General features: G+C 39.2%; 3 protein-coding genes across 3 annotated transcripts in view; 2 read left to right on the top strand and 1 right to left on the bottom strand.

Annotated features, from left to right (window-relative positions):
- gpc5a (glypican 5a) overlaps positions 1-14,331 on the top strand; it is a 121,525-nt gene extending 107,194 nt beyond the window's left edge. The window contains exon 9 of the mRNA XM_053413307.1: positions 12,589-14,331. Coding sequence (XP_053269282.1) covers positions 12,589-12,746 — 158 coding nt within the window. The 3' untranslated portion in view covers positions 12,747-14,331. The remainder of the gene's footprint in view (positions 1-12,588) is intronic.
- Positions 4,006-7,548, bottom strand: LOC128426491 (uncharacterized). Its single transcript, XM_053413420.1, has 7 exons — positions 6,678-7,548; positions 6,076-6,441; positions 5,642-5,891; positions 5,323-5,546; positions 5,085-5,232; positions 4,861-4,970; positions 4,006-4,525 (listed from the first exon to the last, which is right to left on the bottom strand). The coding sequence occupies exons 2-7, from the start codon at positions 6,349-6,351 to the stop codon at positions 4,217-4,219; spliced, it is 1,317 nt and encodes a 438-aa protein (XP_053269395.1). The 5' UTR covers positions 6,352-6,441; positions 6,678-7,548; the 3' UTR covers positions 4,006-4,216.
- Positions 6,068-11,455, top strand: LOC128426328 (uncharacterized). The gene is made up of 4 exons (XM_053413197.1): positions 6,068-6,778; positions 8,087-8,321; positions 8,508-8,588; positions 8,950-11,455. The coding sequence occupies exons 1-4, from the start codon at positions 6,564-6,566 to the stop codon at positions 11,098-11,100; spliced, it is 2,682 nt and encodes an 893-aa protein (XP_053269172.1). The 5' UTR covers positions 6,068-6,563; the 3' UTR covers positions 11,101-11,455.
- Positions 14,332-21,399: the final 7,068 nt, after the last annotated feature.

Below are 21,399 nucleotides of genomic sequence, written 5' to 3'. Positions count from 1 at the left end.
TAAAATTCTACATCTTTGTTTACTTTTATTTCTGTCAGGCCTCTGTGTTTTAGTGCAAACAATAAAATTATGTTCTGACATGATGAGACACAGATCAATTTTATCAAGACATTTTTCCTTTAAGCAAATTACATACTTTTAAATTTTAATAGATTATTTTGGTCAGGGCTCATATTCTTGAATCTGAAGTTTTACTTTTGTAGCAAGAGTCTATTTTGTGTTTTCATTGCAGTGAAAATAAAACAAACACTTTCACTGTTGCAAAATAATTATAATTAATAAGTAAAATGCATCATTCAGTCTGCAGGCTGTTGCTGTGTTTGAAGCGTCGGTACAAGGAGTCGATTGAGTTGAAGTTCACTCCACTTGATTACAACATACTCACAAATATAATATATCAACGTGCTATTAGATAAAACTGTCGTGATTCTCATTTGAGAATCCCGTCTTTACAACAACAAGTAATTCCTGTGGATTCTGCGATGGTGAAATAATTTACAGGCTATTTCTGCTTCACCATAAAAAGTGGAATTGAAGTCCTCAGAGTACAAATGGCCTCTGAAGCAGGTCTTATTTTTCCACTAGTAAGATAAAGTTTGAAAACAGAGCCTTTATATAGTGTGAAAGGGTCTGGGTTAGAGTAATCCCACCTGCGACACACGTATGACCCTGAGGCCTACAAGTGAGAGGCTGAAAGCTCCGGGAGCAGCTGGTCTGTCGGGGTCCTGCCGCCCTCCTTCCCTGCGGGGATGAAGCAGGATGGAGTCTGAGGTGTCCTGAGGTAACATCAGTGGGGCTAAAGAGGACACTGCATTTCTCTGAGGAAGGGACAGTGAGTTTCCCGTCTCGACACTCGGGGCCTCCAAAGAGATGTAAACAGCAAGATGGATGTTGGCAGCTGGTGCGGTGCAGTTGTCTGGATTGATATCCGTTGCTGTTAGGTGTAATCTCAAAGGTGGAGAGAAACAGGCTTTGGAGCTCAAGTCCAGGTGGTTTGAGATATATAATATGAAGGTTAGAGGGAAAAGGGAGCAGTTTTTGTTTTTTTGTTTTATTTTATGAAGTAATCTTCTCATATACTGTATGTTCAGATTTTGTCTTGGTTAACTGTTGTCACTTATACTTACACTCCCCACTGCAAGTTCTGTTGAAGGCAAAAACAGACAAAGTTACCTCCCTGAAGAAATCCAGGCAACGGACCCCTTATCTGCAGTGTGCAACAAAGTGTGCAGCTGTGATGGATTCACATGAAGGACGTTATTAAATGAAGGACTCTGTGTTATTCAGAGGTTTAATGATGCACCTTTCAGAAACTGTTAAAAGCACAGCGAGGAACCGTCAACCTGCTTCTTTTGGACCTTGGCACATTAACTGCGACGCTGATCAATGCCACGAAATAGAGTGATGAGATTTAGTGAATTATTTAGTTCAAGGAAAAGATGGAATCAATATCAGGCTATGATGATCTGGTGCTTGTATTCAATAATAAGAGAAAAAAAGACTAAATACCCGGGCTCACCCAATAGCACTTGGTCCAGGAGCTGAAACTGTATCACAGTAGCTTTGGGACCTTTTTCACGACGTCTGTTGGACAGTTTCAAAAAGTGCTGATACAGCTTGAACCAACATCTTAGCATTTAATTGGTAAAGGTCCAATTTAGTAAATTGTGTGGCCGGTGTAGAGCAGTCGTCCTCTAACCTGAAGGTCGGTGGTTCGATCCTAGCATTTTCCATCTGCATGCTAAACCTAACCCTGTATGCAGATTTATTGGAAAAGATAAAGGCCACAATATTGCTTCTATAAATTTATGTTGTGTGAATTTGGGGGAATCTGGGACATTTGTTGCAATTTGAACTTTTGCTAATTATTCCAATATCTTTTTGTTTTAAACACTTTATATCAACGTGTTATACCTTTCTGTAATCCTTAAAATGTCTTCTAAACACTACAGAAGAAAGAATGGCAATATCATACTAGAGGAGACATGACACCTGCTTTGGGTGATCTTTGTGCCAAAAAAGGAAATTCTGCCTGAATTTGATTGTCTGAGACAGGTCACCTTGTAATCTGGAAAACCTCTATATGGCTTGAAAAGGAAAAAGTCTTAATCACCTTGCTTCATGCATTCAAAGCTCAATACTAGCAGTTTTTTTTTAATTCAATCAACAGCAAGAAACTGTTACAACCCATTATTCAATTGCCAATTTCTTTTCTGTTCTAGCGAGCTAATTGTTTACATGCTAGTTATCTAACTACACAATCAGTTTAAACAGACAGGGACAGACTGTATTTGCGGTTAAGTCCCGTCTGACACCAGCAGAGCTAATGCTACATCTCTTTAGTTTATCTTTAGTCTATAAACACACGATTACCCCAATTCACCCTCGCATGTGAAATTATTACATGATAAAAACATGTCTAGTCTGTAAAGACCTTTAATCTTAGAAATGACCCATATGGAGCACAGAGTGTAACATTATCGAGAATAAGAGCCGTCACCATGTGGGGTCCGGGAAGCTTAAAGATGCTCATCTTAAACTCCTCACTTTCTTTTTCACCATCTTTTTTATGTGTGTGTGTCTGTTGCTCTAAAAATAAACAATATGGCACCATAAAGTACACACTGATCAGCCACCATACAACATTAAACTCACCGGAATTTACGACCACACGACTGAGAGCAGAAACTGAGAATATAGGATCATTTTACAGCTGCCGCGATGCTCAGTGTTAAATGTCACGTTTTCATGAATATAAATTACCTAAGGGGAAATTGATATGAGAAGTGTCCTCTCAGAGAAATTCAAAGAAACATGTATGGAACTCTACATGTTGATTGATGCTGTTTTAACTCACAGGCCTTCAGCTTTGAAACCTCGGCACAAACACTCAGCTGTTGACTCACAGGAGCGTCCAAGATGCTCTCTGCTACACCTCCGGGGAAGAGAGGGAGGCTGAAGGTGCTCTACAGCTCCATCGTCCCACTATAAATAGGGTGGTGGAAAATGAACAAACTTCCTTAATGGTTTAGTGGGTACTGTGAACGATGTGTGAAGCCTTATGGCTGCAGTTAAAACAACAAACGGCAAAACGTGAGATTTTTTAGAATGGTGTAAATCTTTAATGCTGCTGAAATGTATCGAATGTTTTATTCTCAGCTTCCGATTAGTTTGGTATCATGGCTTATGTTTTCACTAAAATGATTATTCTTCCAACAAAATCCTGGATACGTTTAAGGAGCGTAAAAAGGCACATTTGCATAAAAGTGTGTGTGTTAAGCACAACTTTGATCATTTCATGGTGTTTCGGATTAGAGATGACAACAATGTCCTGGCAAGAGAATATTTTTTGTTATTTTCTTATATTTTTATTTGACCATTGTGAATAAAATCCTTTAGCAGACAAATAACTACTTTAATGTTCAACCTGAGCCTGAGAAACCGTATTCCTCTGTGTTATAGACCTTTACACTGCAAAAACTGCCCTTCTAAAAAGAAGCAAAAAATTCTTATATTCAATCAAATTATCCTATATCAAGCAAAAAAATCTGCCAATGGGGTAAGCTTTTTTTGCTTGACAAGATTTCTTAAATTAAGCCCAAAATTCTTAGCTCTGAAAGACTAAAATGAGACTTTAAACTAGACAGAAAATCTTAAATTAACCCGAATTCTTCTAAAACAAGCAATGAAAAAATCACAAATTTAAGATTAAGTTACTTAAAATTAGAATTTAAGTATCTTGACTAAATTAAATTTAAGAATTGACACCTTAATCTGGGATTGATAATGAGCATAAAAGTAGTTCAAATAAGACATAATTTCTTAAAACAGCATAACAAATATAAGTGATGTTGTCTTAAATCAAGACACCAAAACATTCTCATTTAATATTTTTTTTATTAACTTTGCAATACAATTGCTCAACTCAACATCCAAAAAAGGACTTCCACATTAGAGCTATCATAATCTAACAGATTGAAAAACCAGTTTTGATTTGAACCTCACTATAAAAAAAAAAATCAGTTATTGTAGCAGCATACTACAGCAATAAACAACATGTTGCAGCTGCTTTGCAGCATATTATCCCACAGGAAAGGTTTTCAATCTCACCAACAAATGTGTCCAACTGTGATGAACTTTTTTTTAAAACAGAACATCAACTTTCTTTGAAAGTCTTACAACAGGCAGAGTGGGGCAGAGTGATGGACAAAGGGACTCACTCACTGAATGACTTCCACTCACCCATCGCTTTTTTGTAGTGAGGGGTCAAATCCTGCTCATGAATTGAATCTTGAAGTACCTCTGTCTGCAGTACTGAGAGTAGTGTAGAAATGCACTTGGGGTAGGTCATGTGCAGGGCATAGTAATATGCCATGACGTAGAGAAGTCCCTCATTAAGTCCGTCCATGGTGAAGGTGGTCACAGGTGTTTTTCCAATTGCGATCATGTAGTTGTCCTCAGAAACTAGCAGAACCGGAGAAGACAGGGGTCGCTGTTGCAAGAAACCATTAGGATCCTCAGAAGTCTAGATGACACAAATAAATCAAGAAGATTAGAAAAAACATTGCAAGTAACATAAACTTAAGACCTGGACTAGTACATTAGTGAAATCATATTGTACTTTAAAACACAAAGTCACAGTAACCCCTCAGCATTAAGCCCACTGCAAATGCTGAATGCACAGCTAGTTCCAATGATGTTAGTACTACATTAAGTACACTATGGAAAACACTTCCCCTTTGGAGCTTTTGAAATGATAAAAGTTTATCTCAAAGTAACTAAACCTACGTAATATAAAATGTATGCCTGAAACACTGTAACATATATTATGAAATATTTCAGTAAGTCTGTAAATCTCACCGCTAGGACATGGAAAAGAGCCTCGCTGCTTGAGCCCAGTTTCTTCGGTGGCAAAGTGCTGGACGGAAAGAGCAGTGGCAGGGCTCTGAAGACAGCTGTGATATGCTCCACTGGTTTAATGGAAAAGGGACAATACAAGGTGGTACCATAAATAACTTTAACATAACAAATAATTACGAGACATTATTATATAAAATGAACAAGTCAATGTATTGTGACTTCACCTCCATTCAAAGTTTTAGGAATCTTCATGGCCTTCTTCATCACTCCATAAAACTGGACCTTTGAATAGAAGGTTTTCCACCTGTTCTGCATCTCTGATATGTACTGGGAGTTGGTCGGTTGGATGATTCGCTGCAGCTCATCCAGCACCTGAAAAATAGATTCAGATAAAGAAAAAAAAAACTGAAAAAAGTACATTCTGATGACTTCTTAAAAAAAATTTAAAAAAACATTACTTACATGATCCAGTTCTCTGAAACAAGGGTAAGCCTCTAGAATCTTTGTTGCTCTGTCTTGCTCCTTTAAAACATCAGAGGTGATGAAGCATCTTCGAGACTCAAATTCCATGTTCAGCAAATGAGTTACCGCAGCTTTGTTTGGCTTTTTGGACTTGTATATTTCTTGGAGGGTCTTGTAGTGTCTTGCTTGGATTTTCTGGCTGTCCATGATGTCAACTGAACAAGCTGAAGACATTACAGGAACGTTATGGTGGAAAGGGGACATGAGATTTCCAAACTGACAAGTAAAACTGACAAATTAAATGTAATACAATACATACATTCTTCATCACTGCTGTTCCGGTTCTGCACTGGGGTGCTGGTTCTAGGTGACAGATCTACTGGGATGCCCATGGGACTAACAGGTGACCGTTCCAGAATAATGGTGGATGTACTGGAGTCTCCATCGTAGTCAGTAGTTGCAACGTCTGAACTGACTTCTTGTCGTGGTTTCTTGGAAGGAGGACCTTTGACCTTCTTTGGACTTCTGACATTTGAGAGTCTCTTCATGAGCTTTTTGGCAACATGCTCCTGCGAGGCATACGTAGTTAACATTAAAAAAAATGACAATAGGCTCAAACTTTCTTATATTCTAATTATAGCTTTCGGCAATGTCTTGCTCCATTTGAACTTTCTGTCACGATTTAGCACTGTATGAACAGAAATCTCAGTATTATCATACAGACCAAAAACAAAAGTGACAAAATCTACTCACCCACTCATTGATTGATGACCTGTCTTTTATCATTGGATAGTAATCCACCAGTCGCTTTGCCATGGCATTCACCTCATGTTTGGTGGGGTATCTGGAGTCCTCTGTGGCTCTTGCGATGGAGATCATGTTAGTCATAGTGTTTCTTATGAGTCGGCAGAAGAGTTCCTTGGATAGGGTCCCATTGTGCTCGGTCCCCAGTCGTTTCTGTTCAAAGTAGGAGCGTCGCACCTGTTCAAGCTCACTGTCGGTGAAGACTATGTATTCTGGGTTTGACATAGTCACAAATTTAGAAGTATTGGCCTCCTCTAATGAAAAGTCACTGCCTCCAGTGGGGGGTGATTGCTGAATTTCGGGAGCAGTATCCACCTAAAACACATTTACACAAACATTTATTGAGTAACTTTGTCATAGTATGTTCTTACTTGTTAGTTTAAGCATTATCATTTTGGGGATTAAAAAAACACTTTTATTTTATATCCACTGTTGAAATGGACTCAAAGCAGAAATGTCATATTTATGTATATGAACCAGATTTAAACTGTGATATTGGAGAATGTTGTACTGTTAAACAGTTATGTTGTACTGTGAAAGACAAACCTGACCTTTTCATCTTTATTTACAACAAGCCATATAGCCCGCCGCCTCAAGAAATTTTCAGGACCAGGAAAGAGGTCTTTGATGTCGTCTCGGGAAAGCGAGGGGAGTAAGTCTTCTCCAATATTAGCAGCTGGAATATAGAACAGTTACAGACAGGGCCAAGAAACAAAGGTTATCATTTAATTCCCTCAGATTTTAACATTTTTACTTCAAGAGCAGTGAGTGAATTTGACAGCATTTATAAATTACCGGTACATATATTGAAGCCATGCAAACTACAGTAAGAGTGACAATAGAGCCTTGCTAGATAAAATGCATTCACATTTCATGTCAGTTAATATATTTTGTAAAGCTTGATAGACAATTGGCACCACAAATGGCACCTTTAAACAAATGCGTTAGCCTACAGATTAAACTCAGGCGCCTTGTACTGATAGTGCCGGGGTCCTGTGCGCGCAAAAGAGCTCCAACGGCTCCGGCTCATGCCTGGGCATGCGCACTGCTTAATCAATTAACCCTTAACGTTTTACAACAAGGTGTTGCTGTTTTTTCAGCATTTACAGCCCCTAATATTAACATAATGGACCCAAAGCTTAATTAGACTTAACCTATTTCTAGATGGGAATCATAATGCAACACCAGACATTTTTTGATGTAGATTAGCTGCTAAACTTTAGCCCATTAGCCGCAAATCCACGAATTGTTAAGATAGGTAAAGAACGCCAGTACAACATAAAAGTAACCCCTGTAGCATACCTCTTAGTGTGGCAATTGCGACCTCGTCCAGTTTTTCCATTATTTGACTCTGATATCCACAATCGACGTTTGAGAATAATCAATTCGAGCAGCAGCAGGTGACATCCGGAGTAGCTTCTGTGTAGGCCGAATTCAAATTGCAACGGACTCCAAGCGGGGGGGGGAAAGGCGCAACAGGGTGGATTGTACCATCTTCCAAGAGGGGGCGGGGGTGGGCACTAAGACTAAATTAGTTTATTTTGCATTTATACAAATTATATTCATCTAAATAAGATCATATTACTTTATAATTATTAAAATTGAGTCACACTCATGTGATAATTGATAAATGGCAAGTCGTTTCTGCCGTTGTAAGACACTGAATTATGGTACGTACCTTTACCTTTTCACGTGACGTATCACCAGGTCCCGGTTCAGACAGTTCAGACAGAGCAGGGGAAAACGCAGGTCGGACTCCAGCTAGTTAACTCAGGCTAAAAACGGGGGAAATGATTTGGCGCTGTGTTATTTGCTTTGTGTTCGTGGCTCTCACTCTCAAATCTTTATTGAGTCATATTAATACTGCTCATAGTCGCAGTCCAGATTTTCGCGTTGTTTGTGGAATTGATGGATGCACCAAAGAGTATCGAGTCTACAACTCACTATGGTATCACATTAGAAGAAACCACTACGAACACCTGGAAAGTGGCAGCAGCAACTCACGGAGAGAGAGGTCAACAGCAAGCCCGGAAGCCTCTTCAGCGGTGAATGCGTGGGCTTACAGGCCAGCTGATGCGACGGTACAAATCAGAGAGCATCAAACGGATGAAGCAGTGGTGGAAAACAGGGTACAAGATGTAATGCCTGTTGGGTCATGTCCTGCTGTAGACTCTTCTGCATCATGTCAGTCAGAGGTAAGTCTGTTATTTCCTTCATTACACAGCTAAGCTTTATTATCAATCTTTTTGTTTATGTCTCACCATTTCAAAAAAAATCTCAACTGGATTGTCATAAAATGCTATTTTATCACTGCACATCAGTGTTTGTGGCAACAGTGTGTTTTATTATACGTTCTTTTTTTCCCTTTTTTTTTTTTTAAGGATGACATCAGTTATAACACTCTGACCAGACAAGCTACTGCTATTATGTTGACTGCAAGAGAAAAACACCATCTTTCACAGGTTTGTCTACATACAACATTATTACATTCATTTCATCTGTGGCTCTGTTGATTATCTGCATGTCAAATCCAAGTCAGTTTACAGTTACCTAATTAGTCTCCCTTAGCTGCAACTTAACTTGTATCTCCATGAGATTTCATTTTTAATAATGCCTTGTATTTGCTCTCTGCTATCTAGTTAGGATAATTTCATATTTTGAATTTACTTTTAATAATGCCTTATCAATTCGTTGAAAAGCATCATTGTGTTGATGTTACTCTTATTAATATTTGTATTATTTATAAAAGAGATTGTGTGCTAAACAGTTTTAAAACTGGACTGTTTGGATTTAATTTGCTCTTCTTTCTTGACTGTTTTTCAGAGAGGTGTGAATGATGTCTTGGCTGCAATGCAGCAATATCAAGCCCTGTTGGTGACTAATCTGAGGAGTCAGCTACAAACTGTATTCCAGCAACATCAAGGAAGTGAACTTGAAAAGGAAGCGATGGCAGTATTCGACCGGATTGAGGATCCATTTTCCTCTGTTGCAACAACATACAGGCAGGACAACGTGATTAAGGAAAATTTCAATTTTGTGGAGTCAGAGGAGGTTACTGTTGGGTATACTGCCTGCTTGAAGAAAAAAGGGACAAAAAGGGTCCTCTCCACAAGAACCAAATGTTTTCATTACGTACCTCTGATTAAAAGTTTAGAACAGTTATTGTCCCATCCAAAAGTTTTAGAAATGATAGATCAGCCGCAAAAATACAGAAGTGGCGGTTATCTGTATGACATCATAGATGGAGAGCTCATGAAATCACACCCTTTATTTTCAGCCCGGCCCTCTGCTTTACAGATAATCATTTACTCAGACGAAATTGAAATCTGCAATCCACTTGGATCTCATGCTTCCAAGAATAAGTTACTAATGTTTTATTATACATTAGGAAACATTGATCCAAAATATAGATCAAAACTCGCTGCAATTCGTCTACTTGCTATTGCAAAGAAGAGAGAGTTGTCTGATTGTGGAGTGGATGGAATTTTGGCCAGGTTGTATGAGGACTTGGAAATGCTATATGATGGTGTTAATATTCAAACTGCGAATGGGGAACGTGAAATATTTGGAGCATTAGTTTCGATATGTGGAGACACCTTAGCACAACATGAGCTTTGTGGATTTAAAGAGGGTGTTGGTTTCGCCTATAGTAAGTGCCGGCAGTGTGAATGTTCGTTTGAGGACATGCAAATGTATTTTGACGAAGACAATTTTGAGCTAAGGACACTAGAAAAACATGTTCGACAGTGTAGTGACATTGAGAAGGCAAATACTGAGTATCTTAGAAACAGTTTAAAGACTACATTTGGCATTAACAGAAGAAGCAAGCTGGTAGAATTTCCGGCCTTTAACTTGATTGAACAAACACCTCAGGATTTGATGCATATAATTCTTGAAGGCATTGCTCCATTAGAAATAAAGTGTGTGTTAAAACAGTTAGTTCTTTTAGGTCAACTAGACTTGGATGTTCTCAATACTGCATTAACTGGATTTCCCTACTCTCCACTTGATGTCAGAGACAAACCAAGCCCTATAGCTTACAGCACATTAGCTTCAAGTGATAATAAATTGAAGCAATCCTCAGGCCAAATGATTGTTCTACTGAAGATATTGCCATTTCTTATTGATACAGCTAAAGATACTGAATACTACAAAATAATTCTTGAACTCATAGAAATTGTTAAAATTTTGTTTGCTCCTGTCATTGGTCTACAGACAATTAGCAAGTTGAAAAGACTAATTGAACAGCATTTAAAACATATGAAAAGTCTTTTCCCTGATAACAACATTACCCCAAAAATGCATTATTTGATTCATGCTCCATCGCAGATAAAACTCCTGGGACCAATGGTCCGTCACATGTGCATGAGATTTGAATCAAAACATTGTTTTTTCAAACAGTGGGCCTCAAAATTAAATTTTCGAAACGTTTGCAAGTCTTTAATAAGGCATAATCAAATGTATGAATGTTGTCAAAATGTAAGTCATTCTGAACACCCAATTTTTTTTAACGAGTGTGCATTGGGACCAACTTCAGAAATACGCAACATGTCGTATTTGAAAGAAAAAACAAGGGCTTTCCTTGGAACTGATGACATAGACAATGCAGTGTCTGTTAAATGGATTAATCTAAATGGTAATAAATATATACGGGAGAAGACATTACTTGTAACTGCTGTTATTTCCAATGATTTACCTGAGTTTGGACTTGTGAGTAATATCTATGTAATTAACTCATCATTATATTGTTTTGAGTTGCAGCAGCATACTACTGTTCGCTATGATGGAAATTACATGGCATATACAATAGAGATTCCAAACATGGCACAAGCAACTGAACTCATAGCATCTGATAATCTGGTAGATTTCACTCCATATTATAGTTATACTCACAAGGATGTGACATATGTCCCTACAAAATATTATCTGGGAGATGTGCTTGGGCTACACAGAGCCTCATCTGATGGACTGTAAAAGGCGCACTGTTTAATGTGTTTGCCACAAACTGTGCTTCTTGACCGTCAATTTAGTTGTTTCATGATTCTTTCTTCTTCAGATGAACAATCAATTAGCAGTCCAATGTCGATGCTGCAGGATACTGCATGTTCTTTTGTGATTCAGGATGCAATTGAGTCAAGGGTCATATCATTTTGGCCGTTTTTTCAATTTGTTTTGTTTATGGGCCATGCAGTTTTCATTCAGCATGGTTATTTGTATTATGTTGTGTGTTGTATAGACCAGTCTGCTGTCATCTTAATATGTTAGATATGAAGCAGCAGGTTCTGCCCTGCAATGAAAATAATAATAATAAAAAAAACACTTTAATTGTCCTTGTTTCATGGCATTCTTAAATTGAGAAGTTGTGCAAATGGTCTTACTCTTAAAATAAGGCAAATAATCTTGTCACTGCACTGGGTTTTATTGTAAAACATTTTTATACTCTGTTTCTGGTTCATTCTAGCTCAAAATTAGCTGGTATATCTTATCAAGAAAAAGTAAGGAATACTTTCTTAAAATTAGATAATTTTTCTAATCAAAACATGCTTGACAAGATTAATATTCTTTTTGAGCAAAAAAAAAGATAAAAATAGGACTTATTTTCTTGATACAAGGCTTTTTTTACTTTCTTGAAATTCCTTTTTTGCAGTGTACTGTTGCCTGAAACCCATTAAAATTCTGAAATGAGCCACAAAGTGTGACATTTCCCTTCATTACTATGACCAGGGGCCCTATAGCTTAATAAAGTGATCCAATATACTGGTGCACATACTCACTAGCGTAGGCCTATTAATCAACTTCTAATAATACACTGTTACTCCTTTAAGTAAGTTTGCTTAAAGCCACCATGCCCAGATATGGAAGTAAATTCCATTACGTGTGTGTGTGACTGTGTGTGTGACTGTGTGTGTGTCTGTCCATCCGTCCGTCCTAGGGCAAAGTGATATGGCCAAAAATGATATCAAGATAAAAGAAATCGTATCGGTCGATTCCGATAATTATAAGTGAAGGCTGTGATTTTAAGCTTTTCTCTATGACATTTGATCAATATATTAAATGTCTGTTTTATCTTTATGAGGAGCTCTTTTAGCTTTGACACATTTCAGGATTCAAAGGTTAAAACTTGTTCTCCTGTTGATTCTTCCTGCCAGGTCAAATTCTAATTAACGAAACCAGCGACAGAACATTTTATACATCTGAAGCATACTTCCTTAATGTGCTTACATAATGCATAAGCATAAAATCGATATATAATATGTGCCCCAGGCAGCAGAGTGAAACCTCAATGGTTTGAGAGATGGGTGGAGTCTTTGTTTTGTTCATTGCGTTTTGTTGACAATAAGAAAACATGCACAATGAACCAGCCTTGTCCCTCCAAGCTGTTGTGTCAATACATCTTTCATAATGTGATATTGATAGGGAGCATCCTGCTGACTGCCATGTTGCTCTCTGCTCTCTCCTCAGTGAGCCCAGATGTGACCGGCGATCACAGACATCATCATCATTATCATCATCCACCCGTCGAGGACTCGGAGATGGAGGGCAGATCCAGGGCTCTCAGACTGACAGGAGCCGTCTGGGTCTTGATGTTGCCTTGTCTACATATGCTCCCGGCCTTGTAACAGCTGCATTTTTGCAGCGTGAAACTTTCAAGACTTGATTTCAAGCTTATTTATCCAGAAATGAAAAAAGGGCCAGTGGACGTATTGTGCTCCAGTGTAATGCAGCAGCACTTCGAAACAGTGCAGAAACACGGCGGGAGTGAATTCATCGAGCGGAAAAGAGACGAGACACTGGGGCTCCTGTCAGAGAGCAAACGGTTCAGCTTTGCAAATATTATCTGTCCTGTTGTTTTTTTTATCAGTTACCTGCTGTTTTTTTTAGCACTAATAATGAACTATAACAACCAATTTCACAAATGTAAGTACTGCACACATTGTAAAAATGTCTTAGTAATTTAATGATCTGTAGATGCATATTAATGGTGGATTTGAAATTTAAAATATTTTTACAAGCCCAATTTAAAAAAGCCTGTTATTCTTATACCAAAAGAGGGAAACATGAACTTTTTCTTTTCAGATCGTGTGAAGTGAAGTGTTGAGTGTGTGCTGTATGTTCTTCTGCATTTTCCAACACTGCCGGAGCAAACATGGATTCAAGACATCTGCTTCTCTCCACTCGGAGCAGCTCCCGTGCTGTTCTGGGTCCATTTAATTGGCACATTTCAATTGCAAAATTGACCTATAACGCTGCTGCTGAGAGACACGGTGAAAGGAGAGGGTAGGCTGGAGGAAGTGGGGAGGGAAGTAAGAGAATTCATACTCCTTTCTTCTTTAGAAATAGATTAGTTTCCTCAGGAGTCCATTATCATCTTTCAAACTCAATCCTGCTCTGGCTTCATGGGCCTGGATAGCTGCTGATAGCTCCTGGAGCCACTGGCGAGGAAGAATCCATTCACCTCTACCTGCTGCAGGACCTGACAGCGTGCTGCTGGTGTGTGGCTGCCACAGTCTGTGTGCAGAGAGAGAGGGAAAGGGATATGTGTATTCACGTGTGCCAAGCTCGTCAGGTCATTTCTTCTGTGGCTCACGCGTGTAGGACCTAAACAAAAATCACCTTTTGAGATGAAGTTGAAGCGAAAATGGTTCTCTTTACTGCCAAGGATCACTCTTCATATACAGTATAATGTACAGTATAATGTTCATATATACATGCAGTTTATTCCACAGAAATAAACTTGGGAAACATTAAAGCTGCTCCTGTTGATAAATTAGCTAAGAGATTTGAGACATTAGCTTCAGTCTCCACCCGGTTATTTCTATATGGGTGGACAGACAGATCTGTGTCTTCTCATATTATCATCACAGTCAAAATTATGTTAACATTATTACGAAGATGATGAAGTGACCTTAATTTCAATCAATCAAATTTTATTTGTATAACCCATATTCACAAATCACAAAAAAATGATGAGGGTAAACATTTTGAAGAATAACTTCAATACTGTGTGTCAAGCAGTACTGCTGCAATCATAGTAATAAATAAAGTTATTTAGCAATTAAATTATTCTTATGAACGTCGTATTCCATTCGTCTAGACTTAGAACTGAACAAATGCAAATTGGATTTTATCTGCAGCTTTTCTCTTTTCAGCCAAAGGCTTAATCTGCTCAGGTACTCATGAAATAAAGTTCTGTATTCATTTTAAGTAATTATTTTTTTTAACGATGACCTTCCTTGTGCTGAACTCGTTCCAAAACTTGCACGGTAATTGTGTCCATTAGTCATTTTCACCGTTATCACTCCAGGTCAGACTTTTTTCATAACCCACTGATATTTGAGCATCTGAGCCACTCAAGGAGCTCAGAGCAGCAATGCAGGGGTCTGCGTTTTAGAGAGTAAAAACAGATTGTGTTTCTTGAACTGCATATGAATGATTGCTCTTCTTTCTTCAGCCTGTCTCTTGCAAGTCTCCCTCATGTAAAACTTTGTAACACTTAATTGGTCATCAAGTTTTTCAAAAACAAGTTGAGTATTGATTCAGTATCTATAATCACAAAGACTTAGAGGTGGGTGATATTCCATCAATTATATTTATTCAGAACATGCACATTATTTAAATATTCACAAAGAGTTCTATGGGTAAGGAATAAAGGGTGAGGTGTGGGAGGGCAGAGGAAAGAGTGCTCAGGCTTTTCAGAGCGCCCTCCACCACTCCTGTCCTCGTCTCTTCTTCTGCTCCTGAGGTTTAATCTCGTTCACCTCTGGCTCGTCCTTCTCCTTCACAGTTTCCATCTCAAACCGTGGCTCACTGTCTTTCTGCAGAGCGACCTCGTCCTCAACTGCCTCATCTTCAGCTCGGACTTCCTCCACCTCTCTGCCACAGGTGTCCTCGGCCTGGACGGGCTCCTGGCCGAAGCTGACCCCGGTGTGAAGCTGTGTAGGTCGGCTTCACACCGGGTCAGCTTCAACACTGCTCCTCTGCCACCCCCCACAAGTTGCAGAGGAGCATGATGACGGAGCAGAAGAAGTCTCTGCAGCGAGTTCGGCTTTTCTTTGTTTCTCTGATGACGAGCTTGGATACTGGGGAACTTTAGGACAATTGAAGTCCAAATGATGAGGCAATTTCTGCAGAGTCAAAAGCTTAGTTTTCCATGGACATTTTAATATGGTGCCGAGCTTCCCTGTATTTTTGGAGGACAAATGGTTGGGACTTTGTCACGCGATGTCAAAGCTGATATGCTTTATGTGTATTGGTGTCAGCAGCTTCTCTTAGAAAACTGGTGCCCCTGTCTCCATTCCTACAGATTATCTTGGATGAGACATGTAAAGTTGACAATGTATCATCAGATGAACCCTGAAAACTACCACTGCTAAACTTCTCAGGCTAGAAAATCTTCCAGAAAGTGGAAACCCACGTCAACTCCCGACAGTTCCTGGTAGTTTTTCCTGTGAACAGTCGTCAACCTGCTCTGCAAATTAAATTGCTGTTTACTGATAATCCCACTTTTCATGCAGCGGAGATTCATTTCGACTCCATCACAATGTTTAAAAATGATAATGACATTAATCACACATGTTTTCTACTGTACTTTCATCTTCACGTCTCGTCCACGAGGATTTTTCACCGAGTCACAACTGTTGCGCCGCGGCCGAACCAATTATATGACGAGTTTGGCGCCGTCAAAGTTGGAGCCGTTGTAGAACCACTGTGTTAATGACACTGTTAAAGAGTGGAGTTCAGTCTCTAAGTAGATAACATGGCATCATGGCAGCAGGCGCAGAGACAAAGGAGCCTCAGGGCTGAACGCAGAGGTCGGGTTACACAGGTTCACTGGCACCAAAAGGAAAAGTTCTCCTGTGATTATTTTGATGGTCTCATATTGAGACGGATGAGGGAGCAGAGGGGACAAATGCTGATGAAACTGCACCCCCATCCACCGGCGTCATCTTGAATGCGTTTCACCGCGTCACAGACTCTTAAATAACACGTTCACTCTCAAATGTTTGGAGACTCAATGTCTCAACTGAAGAGACATTTCTGTATTTTCTCTTTTACAATGGTCTTCAAAGGAAAACAGCCCTAACAGCTTGCTTTGTCTGTTGAATGTTTTATAATGAAAAGATCACAGCTGCTGAGATCTTGTAACACAGTGAAATTGTTGATAATAGGTCAGACAGGCACAAGCAGTCAAACACTCAGACAGGTTTTAAACAAATCGGCAGAAACAAAGGCAAGAAGGAGAATGATGATACTATGTGTCCAAGATGTTAAGTTAACAGACTTAGCTCCTGGTTTAACCTTTTAGCGGCAGACTTTACTTTTCCTTTCCAATGATATCAGAAAAGGCCAAGAAGGTTGTGTTGTTTGTTTGTGTGTTTGTTTGAAATTTAAAAGAAAAACGTTGACATTTTTCCTAAAACAGTGGGTTTATGTATTTAAAATACATATTCAATTTTTATCTAACTTTGTTAAGTTAAATGCAAAGGCTCCTATTTATTAAAGTGTTTTCCATTGAGCGTGAATAAATCAAATAACTATTTTATTAAATAAACAATGTGTATATATTCAATTTTTTCACATATCTCGGTGAAATAAATCCGGCATGTTAAGGGGACTGATATTTATGAATGTTTGAGATTTGGTGCAGATTCAACCAAAGCTCTAGTTTGCATCATTGCAAAATGTTGGTTTTACCAGTGTTCTGATTGTTTGAGTGTGTTCATTTTGTTTATGAGATCATGCCCAAAACATAAGAGTAATAAAAGTTAACAACAACATATCAGTTTGTATTAGTTTATTCTTGAGACTGTTTGTTGCATTTATATCTGTCTGTGGAGTAACTCTTCTCCTGCAGCGTCCTGAGGCTTGTCATCCATCCTTTTATTTATTTTCTCCTCCTGCCGGCTCCTGGTTAAGCTCATAGCAGCTTGGAGGGCCGAGCAGAGCAGCCTAACCGTCCTTTTGTCAGATAATACCCTTTGGCTGACCTGCTGGGACTTGTAATCCAGGGTTTCATGTTTCCCCTCGGCTTCAAAATGATTTCTTCCCCAGCATAAATCACAGCTTCTTTTTTTTGGAAAGTGTGAGTTCAAAACACAAAACTTCGGCGAATAACATCAGAAACTGTTGTGTATTTCTTTGCTGCCAATTCCTTTAACATATATGAGATGACTTTTTGTAATAATACAAATAAAGAAGATGCATCAGTTTCTGTTGCCGTTTGGCCAATGCTGTGCTTTGAGGCAGTGAACTGAATGTGACGTGGGTCTGCTCAGGATTCTGTCCCCGTTGCTCTGATGGTTTGAGCCGGTTCGACCGCTCTCTCTCCTCTGAGCTGTTTCTTCATCTCAACTCCACGATTTCACCATTTTTCAGTCGTCCCCTCAGGTGAGAGTGGGAACAAGGGCCGAGCATTAAATCAAGATCTTTGATTTACAGCTCAGCTCTCTCCTCACAGTCGTATTTTAGCCGGTGACTGTATCTTGAATTTTGGAATGAGTCGTGCTTTATACAGTCACCTCTATATGACTTTGAGAATAGGAGTGCAACACAGCCGTATTGAGGTGCAGCCGCCCTGAGTGTCATCTTTATCTACCCCTCCAAGGGGTGAGATCATGGTAACCTTATAGTCACAGGCTCATATACTGTAGAGATGTTGCACCAAACAATCGTGCATTTAAATACAACTGGTTTTTACAACTGCTCGGTGCAATCGTCTAAATTATACAGTTTTTAGGGAAAAGCTAAATGAAATTTGTTCCTCTCGTCCTTGTGGCTCAGATGTTTTCTTCTTTGTGGATCTGAAGTGGCGCCTGGAATGACTTCATCCGGTCTTTTTTTTAAATGAATAATAATTCAGATTTTACTGTCATACATTTATTTATACACGTGGCTGTGATTTGATGTTTTATTCTGGCAGAGTCCAAGTGACCTTCCTGTTGATCAGCTAATCAAAGTGCTCGATAAAAGAAGTAGAAGTAGAAGAGCTGATTATTTTTGTATATTTTAAGAAACCTTGATGAATTTGTTCCACATTAAATAAATAGCCTTATCTACATGTGTGGAAACAGCCCACAAGCAACTGACTAAGACCATCACACACTGAATGCAGTCAGTGGTTTCTCATGCATGATAAAAGCCAATTTTGACTGTGGCTAGCAAAGGTTTTCTTCTATTTCAGAACATAATGGAAAAATCTAATGATTCTTGAACAAACTATTTCGTTTTTAGGAGACCAACCAAATTTTGGTGCACTATTCAATTTTCCCAAAAGCCTTTTAAAGCTCCTTTAAATAATTAAAGTCTGAATAATAAGATGTGAAATGTTGTAATGCTTTTTATTGGATTAAAGTCAAATTACATCAACAAATCAAGTTGATGAAATGTTTCATTTTCTGTTAACAGGTGTTCAAAGTGCAGTTATTCTTTGTAGGAAACTCTGCCTTTGGCCTTTTTCATTACAGGTAATTGGTGGTGGAGGAAGCTGGGTGGTAATAGGCCGGTGGTCACCTCCCACACAGACAGGACAGGGGGATTTTAATGAACCCCTGCATTTTAAAGGAGGTGAAGATGGGCATTTTGAATAACTCTCATTGCAGTATTTTCTCTGCTGGAGTGAGTCCAATTACAATACACTTTGGTGTCTTCAGAATTACTCTGAGGTAAAGTCTCAGATGGTAGGAACCAAAGTCTTCGGAGTCTTTTATCTGCGTACACTGAAGAGCGGCTCCTGGGACCTTCTGAGGAGAATAATGCTGAGCGCTGCTTAAACGCATCCGGAGATTAATTTCATATTCCCATCAAGGTTTCTGTTTCACTCAGAATTATAACTGTGACCTTGACGTGAGCTAACGTTTAGCCTCATCGTAGACGGGAGCTTTAATCAGCGCAGTGCGGCGGCAGGCGAGGCTTCTGTTCACCGTGAAACCAGTGTTTTCAAAAGCTTAACTACACGACGTGTCTTTGACTGAGTGAAGGAGACAAACAGCTGAAAAAGACGAGTGAGGTCATTTTAAACTAAAGGAGGCTTATCAATGGTGTTAACAGCAAATCTAAATCCACTTTTGTTTTTATTTCAATTCAGCCAAAAGATCTGTTTCACCACTAAAATATCTCAACAACTATTTGGTGAATTGCAATGCAGTTTTAAAACAGATGTTCGATATCCTCAGATCATATAGAACACGGACTGTATTGATCTTCTGCCTTTTCCTTTAACCCTGGTTCACACTAGAGGATTTTCAACTCTTAACCGATTTAAAAAAAAAACTGGCAAACCACAGTCGGTTTTTGCGGAGTAAAAACAGAATGAGGAAAAAGATATGGTCCTGGCTGAGAAGGAGGAATAAGCTTTTGCAGCACCAGGTGCAGGTGAGTTGTAAATGTGTTGTTGTTGTTTATAGTTGTAGCTAAACAACCACGCAACATCCGGTTGGTGACATTTCGTGCTCGGCTCGCTCTCATTGGCTGTTGAGGGTTTGCTCAGTATTCTGTCGGAGCAGATTCCAGATCAGGGAGGCTCCGACACAATTGGTAGCATTAAGATTATTTTGTAAACCCGTCACACTTCAGGATTATTTGTGCAGATAATCGGCTCTGACCGGCCTCTAATCGGAAATGCCCCTGATGTATCCTTCAGTGCGACCCAGCCCTTAGGGTCAGGGTTCACTTAACTTGCACCTTGCACAATAATAACATACATTAAAATACTAGAAATACTAAATAGTGTCATAACATTTCCCTCATCATCAGCGTGGACTTGTTTCTTTTATCATTAATGAATGAGCATTAAAAGCAAATACATTTACATGAATTTAGCGTTTTACTAATTAGTGTTTGGTGTTTTTCTCCACATTTTATGGAAGATGTTCAACACAACAGTGCACATTCGGTTCCTGTTTGAGGAGAGTCCATCTGTGTGTGACGTCTTTGCACCGATAATCAAATCCAGAACCCCCCCCCACATGTCTGTCCACTGTGCACAGGAGAACCCAAATACAAATTTACTATCAATGCTACAGACTGAAACTGTTCGGGGCCAGGTTCCACTGTCGGAGTCAAAAAAGATATAAAGGATAATCACAGGTATATTGTAGCCTCCTGCACGTGCACAGCTTGTATCCGGCAGCGAGGTTAAGAAGTTGCATTTATTCATGACTGAGCTTTATCATTTCTACTATTCGTTTATTTCCATTTTTCATTTTCAGACAGAAAAGCACCGTCAACAGTCGGCGTCAACCAGCACCAAGCCTCCCTGCTGTCCCATTCTTCTGCATCTCTTTATGTGAGTGCTCAGACATTAATTATGCACACACCGTACACACCGTACACACACACAGACACACACACACACACACACCTCCCACGTCCTGGAGACAGCCGTCTGCGCTTTCTCACCCTCTTGTTTTCTAGGTTCGAGCCTTTTCTTTCTCCGAGAGAGGGGGGGGTAAACAGTCCCATCAATAAAGTGTTTTCCCGCTGTCTACCCACCCACTGCTTCCAGATTATTAGACAGGACTACAGCATAGGTTTCACAATAAATCCTCTCATCTCTTCCCTCCCTGGCTTTCCTCTTCATTCGTCTTCTTTTTTCATCACTGACACTCCTCCTCACTCTTTCACAACTCACTCTCCCGCCGATGAGAGGTTTACTTTCAGAATCACAATATTTTACTCCTCACAAACATGCAAATGCAGCCCATGAAGATATTACATTTATATGGGGGAAAAAAGCCAATTTAAATTACATACGTCTGTTCATGTGCCTCTTTTTACACGTCAGTTAAATTAGTTTCGACTGACACAGTATCAGTCACAGGTGTCTGCCAATTCCACCTGAAATCTAAATTTGCTGGGAAGCGAGCCACGTTTCATTCTCCACGAGCTGAGGACTGGGATCAGGTGCGAAGATAAGTGACCATAAATAAGCTTGAAATATGTGAGCAGGAGTCGAACGTTTATAAAAAATGTGAGTTGATGAACTGCTGTGCTGTCAAGTGAACCTGCTGTGTGTTAGATATATATATATATATATATAAAAAAAACTAGGGCAGTTAAAGTGGAGCCAAGAAAAAGCAGCAGATGATATAAAAAAGACAAGTTGGAGAGGATGTAAAACATACAAATGTAAATGGAATTAAAATTAATATCAAACTGTGATGAGACTGGAAACACTGATACAGGCCTAAAGGAGTGTAACAACAATTTGTCACCTTTTATTGTGAGAAATCAGCTGATTTGTTCCTGAGGCGCCTGCATATATGCGTGTTGTCA

Source organism: Pleuronectes platessa, chromosome 1 (genome assembly GCF_947347685.1).
Source record: "Pleuronectes platessa chromosome 1, fPlePla1.1, whole genome shotgun sequence".
Classification (NCBI taxonomy): Eukaryota; Metazoa; Chordata; class Actinopteri; order Pleuronectiformes; family Pleuronectidae; genus Pleuronectes; species Pleuronectes platessa.
Note: the sequence above shows the minus strand (reverse complement) of the source record. Positions and strands in the feature narration are given on the sequence as shown.

Coding starts and splice junctions, on each gene's coding strand:
- LOC128426491 (XM_053413420.1), bottom strand. CDS start 6,351: ATGTCAAACCCAGAATACATAGTCTTCACCGACAGTGAGCTTGAACAG. Junction 5,892..6,075: donor GGTCATCAATCAATGAGTGG/GTGAGTAGATTT, acceptor TATGCCTCGCAG/GAGCATGTTGCCAAAAAGCT. Junction 4,971..5,084: donor TCCTAAAACTTTGAATGGAG/GTGAAGTCACAA, acceptor CCATTAAACCAG/TGGAGCATATCACAGCTGTC.
- LOC128426328 (XM_053413197.1), top strand. CDS start 6,564: ATGGACTCAAAGCAGAAATGTCATATTTATGTATATGAACCAGATTTA. Junction 6,779..8,086: donor GTCTCGGGAAAGCGAGGGGA/GTAAGTCTTCTC, acceptor GTATCACATTAG/AAGAAACCACTACGAACACC. Junction 8,589..8,949: donor AAAAACACCATCTTTCACAG/GTTTGTCTACAT, acceptor ACTGTTTTTCAG/AGAGGTGTGAATGATGTCTT.